Genomic DNA, 14,448 nt, shown 5'->3' on the forward strand with positions numbered 1-14,448 from the left:
TTTTTTTGGTATTTTTAATTTAGAATAAACATTGAAAAACTTCAACGTATCATAGTCTTCAGTAACAACCAAGAAATTCACTATTGATGTGCAGGAAAGCCTGACAATGACTATTTACCTTAATCAAATTAAGTTACAGCATGAAACTTCTCAGGATTCTCTAAACAATGATTGATAGATTAACCAATGTTGTTGATGGTTTCATAGGGTTCAGGAGACTGAACAAAAAACGTCATGGGAAGCTTCATAATTGGGGAGATGTATCTGGTAAAAATATTTGTAGTTGTACAAAAGGTAACTTACTGCTCTGATTGGTAGTTGTCAAATGTTACTGCCAAGTAACACCTTTGCTGTTATTTTAATAGGCAACTGCAGTGCCTCACAAGATTCAAGTACATCTTACTACAATATGATTGCAACTAAATTAAAAGACTTTTCACTTGTGTCTGCATCGATTAACATTTGCTGCAGTCAACACGTTCTCTACTGCAAGCACGATGCTGCAGATGAGTGTTGTACTCATAACACTGGCCTTTGCCAATTAAATAAGAGATCAAACTGCTTTAGTCTTAAGGGGGATCCTGGAGGAATATATATTTCTTTGTAGCTCACTCTGTGATGTAAATTCAGGATCAAGTGCATACTTGCCAAATGGACACATTTGAATCTAATGAGGCTGCTAATGGTCAATAAGCACAAAGGAAAGTTTGCTGATCTCTGAAAACATGAGTTTACAGATCTGTCTCATCAAATTATACATATCCAGCTGTATTTGGTGGTACTATATTCATATGGGTACTAGTCAGTTATGCCAGAATAGGTTGAAGCAGCTGCCCTTTCGAATGAAATGTAGTTACGGCTTTTAAAAGCTATTTGAATGGATAGCAGATGGAAATATGTAGTATATGAATTTAAATATTTAAAGAGAGTGTAACTTCAAATTAAATGCCTTTTTTTTCTACCCCATTACCCTTTTATGACGGTTATAATTTGATTATTTTTTTTTTGTTTGGTGCAGCAAATACTGTAATACTTTTTATTTTGATGTTTAGTAAACTACCCCCTCAGCTATGCGCGGATTGTCTCGTCTTTCAAATAAGACTACAGTATATGTGTTTGGTTTGTATGTGTGAAAGGTGTTGTGAACTCGATCAATAAACGAGGCTAGATGCACCATACAGAGTGGCATTACAGGAATGATTGCAATGAATGATTGGTTTTAAAACAATTCTTCTGATGTAGTGCATACTCGGTAACTTTTAAATACAACTGCATAATATATAATGTTGTTTCTTAATGCAAGTGCAGGTATTTAATAGTAACACAGTAGCAACACTATACAGAATGTTACTGCATGAAACCATATACAATTTTTCAGGGTCTGAAAGTATAGGGAGTAAACCTTGACTAAAAGCCAAATCCCTACTTCTGTGATGTTTTAGGTCTAATGAAATAAGCAACTTGAAGTGAAAATACAGAGTCCTTTTCTTCAGATATTTGTTTGGTTTATTGAAATATGTAGGGAACTGATGCCCCCAAGCACAGGACAAACAAATTTAACAAATAAGGTCCTGTTTACATTTTTCTAGACATGCATATGTATAAGTTAGCCCATCCTTGTTTTCCTTACTCCAATAGGCATTGTATATGTTAATACTAGCCCAATGTGCAATACCTGGTTGACACACCCTTAACACCCCTTTCCTTTGCTTACACATTGCTTAACCCTAGACTCTAATGTCTGCGCTTTTGGTAAGTGGTTTGTGTGTGTGTATAGTCTAGTGTGGTGACATCTGAACTCAATGCATTCCTCTTCAGACCCCAGGTGCCCCAAAAGGTCTACACATCTGGTCTTTGTCATCTTCCTCCTTCATGTTTCTCCTTGTTGCTTGGTTTCCTTTGAGTCCAGTGGCATTATCTTGTTTTCTCCTTGTGAACCTTTGGGTCCAACAGCCGTCTCTGGGAGCCTTCAGCCCCTTTATGCTTTGCATTCCAAAAGTCTTAGAGCCTGGCCCCTTTAGCCTGCCCTGCTGTTATAGACTGCAGCCAATGCTGGGCAAGAAGCTTGTAGGCTCAAAGGCTCTCATCAATTGTTAGCAATACATGCAATTTAATCTGCTATCTGCAATATTAGTCTTTCAGAAAATAACACAAGTATAGCTCTGCCAGTCCGCATGCGTAGCAAACTGCTAATCAATTCTCGTTCCATGTTTTCCAACAAATAACAAGTACACAGGTGGAATCATGCAACCGTATATACATCACAATAATGACTGAAATCATTTTGCTTAGTTTTTTTTTTTAAATATGCTTTACGAATAAACAAACTTGGTATTGGACCAAAAGCAGCAGTAAACCTAACCCCCCCCCCCCAGCTCACGATGATTGAATCACCTGACAAACTGCCCAAAATGGCAATATTCTTTCCTACTGTCCAATACGAACAATTTGCTTGTGAAATCAATTCTCTGACTTTCTTTTCTGATATTTTCTTGAAACAGTTTTACTAACTGAACGCCCTTCCAATTATGATAACTTTGCGTAGTTCAAGGGAGCTATTAATGTTGTTGAATTAGATAGCACTGAACTGTTAAAAAAAAACAAAAAAAAAACACCTTTGCCATTTTCTACACTGCCGCATTTTTCTGTAGTTGTATCGATTTTTTAAAATAGATAAAAAAAAGATATATATATATATATTTGAAGTCTGTGGTAAACCGCCAACAAATTAAGGAACAGATCATCTCAAATAAAAACATCTTTAGAAATAAAAACTTAATATATAATATATAAACTGGTGAGTCAGGGAAGAAAAGCCATTCTTAAATGAGCGATCATACCAGTCCCTATTCTTACACAGGCTCTCACCAGTACCTGCTCTTGCTAAATTATTCAAATTACCCTCCTCTCTCTCTCTTCCATTATTTACATCCATGTTACATCGCTTGAAAGACTAGCCTTGACACCCATGAGTCTCGAATAATTAATCACAAATGTCTGTATTTCTGGTTTCTGTCTGTTCAGGAAATACTTTTATTCAGACCCGACAAAACCTAATTGCACACAATTTATTAAATGTTTATTAATTAAAGCATTAAATAATGACTTTTTTTAAATGTGACGTTTCCACACACTGTAAAGCATAAGCAGCATTTTAATGACAATTACAGTACAGCACTGCTCAGTATTATACAAGAATTTCATAACAACACAAATATTGAGAATCCTCATAATCATTTTACACACGCATGCAAATCACATTTTCATTTTCAGCTATCCCCCTAAAAAAACGACTATTGAAGAAAAGAAAAAATAGTTTGTTTATTTATTAGTAGTGTTAGTATTGTTGTTGCTGTTGTTTTAAATGTTCCATTATTTCTCTCTTTTTTATACAATTATCCATTGCTGAAATGTTATTCTCATTATTTCTTCTGTCAAAGCACACTTGGAGTCCCCAGCCTCTCTTTTCATCTTCTACCTTATACTAGCAGGTGTACTGACGTCACCTGCTTCCACTGCAGAACATTTCTGTAGAAAGTGCTCAAGAAAATAGCAGTGAAGGCTGGGGTAAGAGTGAATACGCACATTTTGGGTCAGGGTCCGGTGCAGAAATCCGGTTTCGCTTCACTTGCTTTGAACACACCAAACTGCACAGGCAAGGCGCCAGGTGGACCCGCTTCAAACCGCGCCTCTCAATTGGTTACAGCGGAATTATTTCGCGGGACAGTGATTGTCTGCTTTGCAATTTTAGGGAAATAATTGCCAATGCTTGCCTCTGATTTTGACGACGAATTAAAACCTGCAATTCATTGACATTTTTCATCAAGATGGGATTGTGGAGCAGAAAACTGTATCTTCAGCTTATCCTATGTCTGTATCTACTGCAAGGTAAACCCTTAATAATATTATCATTGCCTTGGGATTCATTTATGTTATCTTAATCCTCGGTTATCGCTCTCGACACGAGACCTTTTATAAAATACATGTACGTTCCAAAGCATTTTTTGAGTGTCAGTCTCTTGACTGTACTACATTGACACAAAATCCTATTGACCAGTACGTATATAATACAATTGCATTACAATCCATAATAACTGTAAATCACTGTCAAGTTTGCTTATAATCTTGTAAGATATCAACATCATTTTTGTTTTAGGATGAGCAAAAAAAAAACGCTAGCAGCAGGTATAAAACATAGTGTGTTTGTTAGCCACATTGGTAAATAACTCCCCCGTGTACATACTGACGTCTTTCTCATAGTTCTTCCACCTAATATCTCTGTATACCAGATACTGACAGCTGCGCAGGTTTGCAGGTGTTGAAAATGAAACTCTGTTTGTAGCCGTTGATCTGTTCTTGCCTTCCAAAGAATGAATCTACTCCTATAACCAGATAACCGTGCCTGTCACTATAATTTATCTGCAAAAAAAAAAAAGCATTTCTTTCGGGCTGCTGTAAGTCTTTGCTAGTTGTTCAGGATGTGTGGACAGCCATGTACCGGTGCTGTACATAACAGATGCTAATGAAGAACAGATCGTGTATCTGAGGTGCGCAAAGCCTTACAGCGCCACTTAAATGTGACTGGATCTTTTAAGTGTTTTATGTTCTATAACAATGGGGACTGTACTTTGCCTCTCAATTGTGGAAGTGGTACAAATCGAAATTTAATCTGAGATGTTGGACAGCCCGCCATGGGCATGGGTTGAATTTGCAATTGAATTTGGTGATCTCATGTCAGCCATTAGAATGGGCATATTGGCAGGCAGCCACAAAAACAAAGCTAGAATCGGCATTGTGGCTGCACCCTAAGAGGTTGACCCCACTTGGCTTGTGAATCATATTGTTTATAGGGTGTCTACTACTGCCAACTGCAGCTGCAATTAATGAAAACTCTGGAGTATTACTGGAGTAAAATCTGGAGTTATGATACAGGCTACAACGGTATGACAAAAAGACAGATATTGAGATAATTACTGCAATTTTCATTTATCCAACAAATAACCTGTTGGTCGAGTATGCATAAGAAATAGTCAATTTATGACGCTGTCAAGGGGTTATGACTGAGGGCTTCAGTTTTTAGAAAGGCCTATTTGTTTTTTCATCAGACGCAAGGTTAGATTATCTAAAGAAAATGTAATTGTGTTTGTTATCACGTTTTTTTTTTTTTTCCCAGGACATCCCGTCTTTTTGAAGAACATTTTTATGGAGTCTATAGGGTAGCAAAATGTAAAGCTCACTCTTAACCCTCAACTTTTCAAAACATTTATATTTAAGTATTGGATGTCCTTGTTATAATTCATATTTTATTGTCTGAGTCTTAGCATTAATACAACTGAAAATACCAAACAAATAAAAATAAACAAACTGTTGGTTTATTTATTAGTTATTTTGTTTCATTATAAAACAGTGGTGCACACTTTGCTCTAGAGCAAATTTTGTTTAACACGGAAAGCCCTGAGCAAATACAGCCCCTTGTAAATAATAAGCACACGTTTGCCATTTTATTGAACTGTGTTTTGGCAGGTGCTAAGGATACAGAAACTTTCCATTGGTTTAATGTAAGAAGTAAATGGTGGAAATGACAGTTCTATTTATAGCTGCCTTAACTGTCTCACCCATCAGAACAAATAAAAGGGTGAGTGGGCAAAAACCTGATGTCTCTGGCAAAGGTCATAGCTGAGATGGGAAGTCTGTCCTTTACTGTCCAGGCTAGCAGCTGGCTGCTCTTGTAATGCGCAGTTCCATGTAAAATCAGGGTGTGCTGATTCTCATAATTGCCTCTAAGGAGTATTTATCTGCAGGTATTAAATACATGCATTAATTCAAGAATACCAATCCATGGACAATAACTTCCACAATGAGTGTTTTAAAAGGCGATTGGAATAGAATTTTCTTCCCATCTGGAATGCTGACATTTTTATTGCTGTATTGCAGCACTGAAAATATTGTCAGTTTACGCCCTTGGTATAGAAAAAGAAATACATTAGAAAAAAAAAAAAAAACATGTTATAGATTTATTTAATTTGGTAGACTTTGATAACATAGCTAGATTAGTTACAACTGATCAATTGATTGAGAAGGATTTGATGGTTTTGCAGCTCACTTAAATTATTTTTACTTGCATTAAAGTGGCATCCTTTACCTTTACAATAAAACTTTCCTCAAGCTGTGCTGTTTATCTAGACACCATAAGGCAGTATCCATCAGTCAAACTGACAATGTATTGGGGGAAGTTAGCAGTCTGTGCTGTAGCAAAGGTACAGGTCAAGTTCTGACTGCAACTTGACCATCAACAGGGGCATCCACTTACCTGAGTGACAGCATAAACATGTGCTGTGCTTTTGCAGGGACGTTTGAAAGTTCTTCAGTGTGTAACTTGATATGAAGGCATCCTTTTCCATGTAAGACAGAAGCATTACAGATGCTTGCGTATATTTGTCATGCGGTGCGCTTTGTATACACAGTAATTGAACTTCCATTAATTGAGAGTATTCACTCTGTGATAATATTTATTCATTTGGTTGGAATCTTGAATGAACATTCTAACATGAAAAACCTGACCCAGCTAATTTTCAGTAGTATAATGCTTTCTATGTCTTTTTTCTGCTAGGGCATTTTGTTTTGTAGTGCACCTGCTCTGTTTTGTGAATTATGTGACTGGAGTCTCTCGTGGATTATCTCCAATAATCTATACCCATTTTCATCAACATCAACACAGCTGTGCCCTGCTGTTGCAGATTCAGATCTCTGTCACTAAGATGAGATGGGGTTAAAAGCCCTAATACCATAAATGCTTAGTGGATAAGAAGCTGGCTTACAGTATGAGTGGTTGCTGATTTGCCTCTGCATGTATTAATGCTTGAAGATTCAGCGGGCATCCTCCGATCCTATGGCCAAGCCAGCTTTCTCTTTTACACCCAGGAGAGAGAGGATGATAGCAAGCTAGCAGCCTCTGGAGGACAAATGCCAGCCCAGAAGGTGTCTGCTCTGGGCTCATGGGCACCTGACCAGCAGGGTTCACCGTAGCGCAAATAGCAGTCCCTGCTGGTTTTGCCTCTCTAACTCATAGGAGCACTAGAGCCAATGTGACGCTCCCTTCGGAATCCCCAGCGAAGACCGGTGACTCCGCACAGCCAGGACGCAATCCTGTGCTGTACGATTCTCCCCGCTCACCAATCGGCTGTGCTTTTACCAGGTAAACCACTCTGAGACCCCCCTGCTAACTTTCTTCTTATCTAACTATGCTTACCGACTGTACCTACTTGTATAAAGTTTTAAACCAACTTCCCTCAATCAGTTGCTTTGCGAGCATTTATAAATGCGGCTGACTGAGCTCCCACACATCCATTCCATTGCTGCAGAATACAACACCGCCCCATCTCCTGCTTCCAGATACCACTGCAGAATAACCAGAACCAAGTTATTCTCTATAGGATTCCTCGCCTGAACCCCAAAGCCAAATTCACACAAATGTGCAAATTTAAAGCCCAAAACCTTTCTAGAAACCAACTGATATAGAGGCTTTTAGCAGGCAGTTGCAGGAAAAGTTGTATGGAGCTTGTCAGGATTCTATTTTTCAGTGTTCTGTTCCTGATTGGCTGTTTCCAGGCCTCTTGTTATTTCAGTTTCCTGCAAGCAATCAAGTGATGGATGTGTAGACACGGATTGCTAGCAGCCAGGCAGTGCATCTTTTAGTGAAACTAGCTGCACACGAAGCTGCTGCAGACCAGACTAGAAGGCAAGGTAATGGACATTCACTGTAATTAACCAACAACAGGTGTTTATTGCAGGGCTTTACCTGTAATTACAGGTATTACATGCTCAAGAGCACCTTCTGCACTCATTAGGTGTTGTGTGTATCTGTGTTCCTATTACGTTTACTGTGGTCTAAATGGGGGTGAGTGACAGCGCTGGAAACTGAAGCTACACAATCTATCCACAGACCAGATTAAGTAAGAACAGTTGAAGTGCTAGTGATGGACAGCTCTGGAGAATGAAGCTCTCTGTCTATCAAGCATGTTGTTGCAAGGGTTCTGCAATTCCAGAATTCAGTGGTGGAAAATCCACTTGTCTTGGGTATGAAATTTGTGTATAAAATATTTAGGCACCAGCATTTAGGTACCAGTGCTAAAACAGGTGAGACTACCGTTGAGTTACTCCTCTAATAAACCTGATTAATTCAGTGCAGGTTTAGAAGGAGACAGATAGCTACATTTATTACAGTACAAACATGTTGAAGAATACCAGTATACCTGTGTATTATTATTATTATACTTGTGTATTACCCTGAAGAAACCCCAGCAGTTCACAGCATTACCAACAATGGAGCTACAATGTACCTGAAATCCATATTGCACAGTGACTCTGACACAGTAGCAAATCAGGGTGTGCAGGATTTGAAAAAAGGCCAGGGTCAAACTGGAGGTCAAGGTGGTGAAATTCCAAGTGGGCAGGGCCAGAAGTGAAAAACACATTTCTGACCAATCGAACATGTTTTTACACAACTTCTGTTTTAGAGCCCTGCCCACTTTCAATGTGACAACTTCCACATTCTGTTATTTCTGCCCACTTCTAGATGGGAAACTCACAGGGACTACTTCTCCTCATCCCGCAACAGCAAACCGTACTGGCCAGACAAAAGCAGGGCTGATCTCTGTTGCAATGCCATTCATTTGTTATGTTTATGTGTGTGTGTGTGTGTGTGTGTGTTTACATGCTAGTTTAAACTGCTCAAATGAGAATGAGGAACAAGAATGCCCTCTCAGCACACATGAAGTGGGTCAGTGGTAAGCTGGGATCTCATCACAATTGAGTGTTTAATAGTTATGGATCATCTTAACACAGACCTTGCTTCCTGTCTTTTTTTTCAAATACCTTTAGTATTTAATCTCCCAGAGCCAACAGATGAAAACCAGCCAATTTTACGATAGCCTTGGAAGACATCATATTATGACATCATATTATCTTTAGTTCCCATAATAAAGTGCTCAGCCAAATGATAGCATGCTTTTTAAAAGATAGACTATTGAACACTAACAGGAATATTCATTTTTGTCTAATTAAATGCAAATGAGTCACACAGCTGCTAATCGTTCTGGTTCTAGCTTGCAAACCAAAACCTTTTTAGAGCTGGATTTAGGATGATAAGCGTTTTTGCCAGCTGTAATCATGTTTAAAAGGAACATGTAATCCCAAATTACTACCTATACAAAATGTCAAACATGTTTTAGGATATATGATTTCAGTGATACATTTTTAACTCTGTATGACAAATGTTTTGACTGCAGGTCTTTCTCAATGACTTCGTTTGAGACATTGAGAAAGAGTTTTGGTCAAAATGTTTGTCACAGTTTTGTAAATTTATTTCAGCATTTCTACGTGGCTTTTTCACTTTAATTGTGAGAGATGGTGCATCCTGTACAGTAAGTGTGCACAGGTGGCAGCAAATCGCTTCTCAGATTGTGATTAAACATTTTATTGCTAACTTCCATTGACAGACTATATTTCTAAATCATTTCATTTATTCTTAGATCTGTTCTTTGGGTCTACTCCAGTATGTAATTTACTCATTTTTTTTTTGAAGGAAGAGGTTGGAGCTAACTCTGCAGCAGTTGAAACGGGCTCAGTTTTCTGTGTCACTGTCTTGTAATCCCCTTCTTGCAGGCTGCTGGGGAGCACATGGGAAATTCGCCCAAAAGCTGCTGAGTGATTTATTCACCAACTACACAAGTGCATTGAGGCCAGTGGAGGACACTGACAAAGTCATGAACGTCACACTGCAGATCACCCTGTCTCAGATCATCGACATGGTAAGGCAGCCTGCCTGGGGAATGCAACTTTGCAACATACTTTAAAGCTAAACAGTTTTTCACATATGCATTTTGCAATCTTGTTTTTGTTCTTGTGGTCTAAGCATAACTATTATTTTTGAAAGGGGGAAACATCCATGTCAACGTTGCAAACATGTCGGAGGGCTTAAACAGTAAGTTGGTACGGGTGTGAGCTATTAAAAGATAACATACATTTCAGCCCTGGATCAAGTGGAAGTGCTTTTTCATTTCATGTACACTCTCTGTGACCTGTAGTTACTGCTTGATTAAACTAGATCACCTTGAGGACAAAAGAAAAAAGAGACTCTCTCTGCAGAATGAAATAATTTCATTCTAGAGTAAAAACATAGAAGCCAATGAGAGGAGGTGAACCCTGCAGCCATGCAGTAAAAACACATTAACATTTAGAGCTCAGTTAATAACATTATCAGCAACATATCACCTTATCATGCCAAGACATGTCAAATAAACATAAAATAGCCAATTGGCCAACAGCTAAATAGGAATGTTATTTCATTGTATTATTAAGTGCAACTTAATTCAAACTGCTTCCCTGTAACATCTATTTCATGTTACTTCAAATAATGCAAGTGTATACTTGTGCTCATGCCTACAGCAGTGTCATAAACACAACATTTTATAAACATAAACACAACAATTAATAGCTTGACCTTTTTCAGTTAACAGAGGAGGAACGATTAATTGGGGCTGGTGCCTACTAGAATTTTGGTAAAGCTTCAATTTTTGTTTTTTGAAAGGATTACAAATAAGTACTCATTTGTCCCCAAGTTTCCCTCATATGCAGAACGTAAGATGATAACCCAGTGGCAATGATCGGCTTACAGGTAAGAGAACTGATCCAGGAACAAACCCTTTTGGAAGGAGCGTGATTATCAAATTGTACCAGAAGTAATTAAAAAAATAAATAAATAAAAATAAATAAATAAATGTAATACCTCACAAACACACAGACTGCCATAATAATACAAATGTAAATTACTGTATTGTAAATTAAAATGCGAATATATACAGTCCTGCATTCTTATATACTGACCAGTGCTCTTCAATATATCTGTGCTGCAAATAGATGAATCACAAGAATGTTCAGTTTGCAGGCAGTGGTGGCTGGTCATTAGGATCCTGTGGAGCCTGGCCCAACAGGAAGAGTGGGAAAAAAAACCGAAGCATAATACTTAGTTTTACATTTTAAAGTTTATACACAACAAATTATTTTACATTTTAGACTAGATAAACTACAGTATCGCAAGGGTGGCCGCTGGGAAACTGGAAGTAAACAAGCCGGCAGCCAAGCCCCTGGTAAATACCGGTGAACTATCGTGGATATTTGACTTGAGTCGGGCTCATCACCAGCAGTGAAGCGATTACACTGTGTTTTAAATTAGCGCAGCAGACATGGATTCTCACCATGTGCTTTATTGTTTTTTCTGGGCAATGAAGAGGCACACCTGCCTCGGCTCCTTGCCTGCTGTGCCTTGCTGTGGCCGCGCAAACGCTTGTAAGTTGATATATGTTTGAAGTGTGCGGTACAATAACATTTTCAGTCTATAATTTGAAAATGAACTGTTGAATCTTTGGTAGGAAATATTTCTTCTACGTTTTCCTTTGAAGAAAAGCTTAAACATTTAGGTCCTCATCAACTGACTGATATAGGGATTACTCAAAACGGAAAAGAAAAAAATAGAGCTTTTAATACCGAATGGTTCAGCAATGTTGAACAAACCCAAGCTGAAAACAGAGCTGTCCACATTGTCTCAACACACTGAGCTACAACATAGCAACACAGCACTTTCCCTGTTAAATTCCGTCTCTGAAAATACTCCAAATTGTGATGACAGCTTCAATGACAACTTGCGAACCGGATAGGAGCTTTTCGGCTCGACAGAAGATCAGAGATTTATTTTAAGGAATACAATGTCACAAGACAGACTGAATTCATTATCTATGCTTTCCATTGAAAATGAGCTTTTACAGAAAATTCCATTCTTCAACATAAGAGTAATCGATAAGCTTGCCCAGATGAAAAACCTATGTGCCAATTTCCTGTTTAAAAAATAAAGTCAAGTCAGCTATTGGTAAGTGTTTTATATTTCCAATTAATTAATTAATTAACTTATTAATTAAATACAACCCCCTACTCCCCCAACACTGGTTTCTGCGACCCACTAATACATACACCCACCAGAGGAAACAATACAGGCAACATGAGAAACACCTTGAACCAATGGCTTGCCCTAGACTGGTGAAACACTTATGTGGAAGGAATGATGAAGCTGCAATGTGGGCAATCAATGGCGAGGTTGCCAGTGCTTGGAATACTGGACATCCCCCATCATCAGCTAGCAGATATTCATACCATGACAGTGTCATCGGGAATCACCAGTGGGAGAATGCAGCTCCAAAAATGTTGCGGCAACCTTCCATTTTTGTATTGCTCCACCTGGGTTCCACTGTTAGGGTCCCATTACATGAATTAGCAGCTTTCTGACCATCCTGGTCGTGCCCTATATTGTATCCCCATGGTCAATGCATTTGCTTCCACTATCATGCACTTTATGTTGACAATTGTACTTAGTTCCACTAGCAGTGAAGAATCTTGTTTGGTTTACCTGTCCTCTCTGTTTCACAGGATGAGCGGAATCAGATACTTACAGCCTACCTATGGATCCGACAGGTGTGGTTTGATGCCTACCTGAGCTGGAATAAGGATGATTATGATGGACTTGATACCATCCGCATACCTAGTAGTTATGTATGGAGACCCGATATAGTCCTATATAACAAGTAGGTTGGACTGGTGTTAGGATTCATCAGTTCAAGACAAACAGTAAAGGCACAACAGGACACTCCTTGGCACTGTTATTTTCAAGGGAGTGTGCTGGCGACTGGATACTTCAGCTTTTTTATTGCAACCTTACTTCACTTGGTTCAGTTTTGATTGAGAAAAAATAATTTGCTTTCTGCGTTCAGGTCTTTACAGTCAGGTTACTTTTGAATTAGGTGGCCAATGAGAAATCAGTACTCAGCTTTAACTTCAACAGAAACATGGACATTATTTAAAAAAAAGATTTGCACAATTACCGTTGAAAACAAAGCTCCTCATGTTGTTCATTTCTTTTTGTGTACTGTATTCCTCCATAGATTAGCCTAATGTGCCCTCTACCTTGTTTGCAACTTGTTCAGAGATTAGTATTCCAAGTCATAAGAAAAGCTCAGAATCAGCCCAGGCCTGATGTAAAGTACTGTAACAAATACTTTGCTGACTCAATCGCTGCCACTGGGGAAATTTAATTAAACAGGAAACCAGCTGAGTGGCCATACAAGCTGTTAATAAATGATACACCGCAATGTGTCTGCTAAATAATGCTATTTAGATCAGCTCTGATGGCACATGTTCATGCCCCTTTGGGAGAGAGGGCTACAGTACACAGTGGTGTCAGTTCTTCACTATGTTGTACTTGTCTGTTAGGCTTGTCTTTTTGCAGGGCAGAGATTTTGTATCCTTCAACATTTACTCCAGTAGTCTGGTCCCCAAAGCGAGAAGGCTTTTACTACCCATTCTCCTTTCAGGCCGAGTAACAGGGAGTGCAACATAGCTGATCAAATTAGCATTATTTATTACAGTACTTTACATGATGTTCATTTGCAAAGATATTATAATTTTATAACACTGATTTAGTTTTCTCTTATGGTATTGAATAACAGAAGATTGAAAGGTTTAAAAATAATTAAAAAAAAAACCTCTGAGTTCATTTTGTGGAGATATTAAACAACTGGGCTGAGGCTAAAGGTGAAAGCTGAGGCGTTGTAGTATGTTCTCATAAAGTCCAAGGGGTTGAGGGTTTAGAATATTATGAATAAATTGTACCCTCATAGTGCTCATATAAGGAATCTCTTAGTTTCAGGTAGAGATCAAATGTGTCAAAAATAAAAAGCTAGTTAAATGGGTAACACCTAGGCAGACAGTACCTGAATATGATGAACTGGTTTCTGGAACTGTGAGAGTAAAGAGCAATAAAAAAGCAGAAACATAAACCTAAGGTGGGAGCAATTGCTGAAGAGACAGCTCTTCGCTTTTTGCTTTCCTTGTGCCTTTGCTAGCATCACAAACCCACCACCCATCTGCCTGGTTAATGTGAGTATCTGTCTATTACTTTAAAAAAAAAGATTTGGGAAGATGGTCTTTCCATGGAGTCTGTGCTTCAGTAAAAGAACTATCCATTCTATTTTAAGATTCTGAGGATTATTAAATATGATTACCATGAAAAGTTTTTTCTGATGCTTAGGAGAAAATGCCATATTATCATTACCATTCCAGTGTAGTATCATGGGAAAGCATTACAACAGCACACTGGTACCGATATGGTACAATTACGGAAACAGAGGGAGTCTCACATTTACAGTAAAGATCCCAGCTAATGACACTTCACTGAATAATGGCCATTGCAATGCAAAAAAAGTTCATTGCTTTAAAATGGACATTTTATTGAAAAAAGGGTTAGAAAAGGAAAAAGATTGCTGAAGGAAAAATATTGCTGGTCTTTATGTTGCTTGCACATATGGAGGAAGTCACGTGCTCATACAAATAACCTAATTGCAG

The 14,448-nt window shown here is 38.3% G+C and overlaps 1 protein-coding gene across 1 annotated transcript; it reads left to right on the top strand.

Annotated features, from left to right (window-relative positions):
- The first annotated feature begins 3,316 nt into the window (after window positions 1–3,316).
- On the top strand, window positions 3,317–12,726 carry LOC121302938 (neuronal acetylcholine receptor subunit alpha-10-like). Its single transcript, XM_041233304.1, has 3 exons — window positions 3,317–3,888; window positions 9,664–9,809; window positions 12,478–12,726. The coding sequence occupies exons 1-3, from the start codon at window positions 3,828–3,830 to the stop codon at window positions 12,634–12,636; spliced, it is 366 nt and encodes a 121-aa protein (XP_041089238.1). The 5' UTR covers window positions 3,317–3,827; the 3' UTR covers window positions 12,637–12,726.
- Window positions 12,727–14,448: the final 1,722 nt, after the last annotated feature.

The sequence above is a fragment of the Polyodon spathula genome, chromosome 30 (assembly GCF_017654505.1).
Source record: "Polyodon spathula isolate WHYD16114869_AA chromosome 30, ASM1765450v1, whole genome shotgun sequence".
Taxonomy (NCBI): domain Eukaryota; kingdom Metazoa; phylum Chordata; class Actinopteri; order Acipenseriformes; family Polyodontidae; genus Polyodon; species Polyodon spathula.

What these genes read in the sequence shown, in the direction of transcription:
- LOC121302938 (XM_041233304.1), top strand. Translation starts at nt 3,828, where the DNA reads ATGGGATTGTGGAGCAGAAAACTGTATCTTCAGCTTATCCTATGTCTG. An exon ending in ATGTCTGTATCTACTGCAAG is followed by an intron (nt 3,889 to 9,663) that starts GTAAACCCTTAA and finishes CCCTTCTTGCAG; the next exon opens with GCTGCTGGGGAGCACATGGG. An exon ending in TGTCTCAGATCATCGACATG is followed by an intron (nt 9,810 to 12,477) that starts GTAAGGCAGCCT and finishes TCTGTTTCACAG; the next exon opens with GATGAGCGGAATCAGATACT.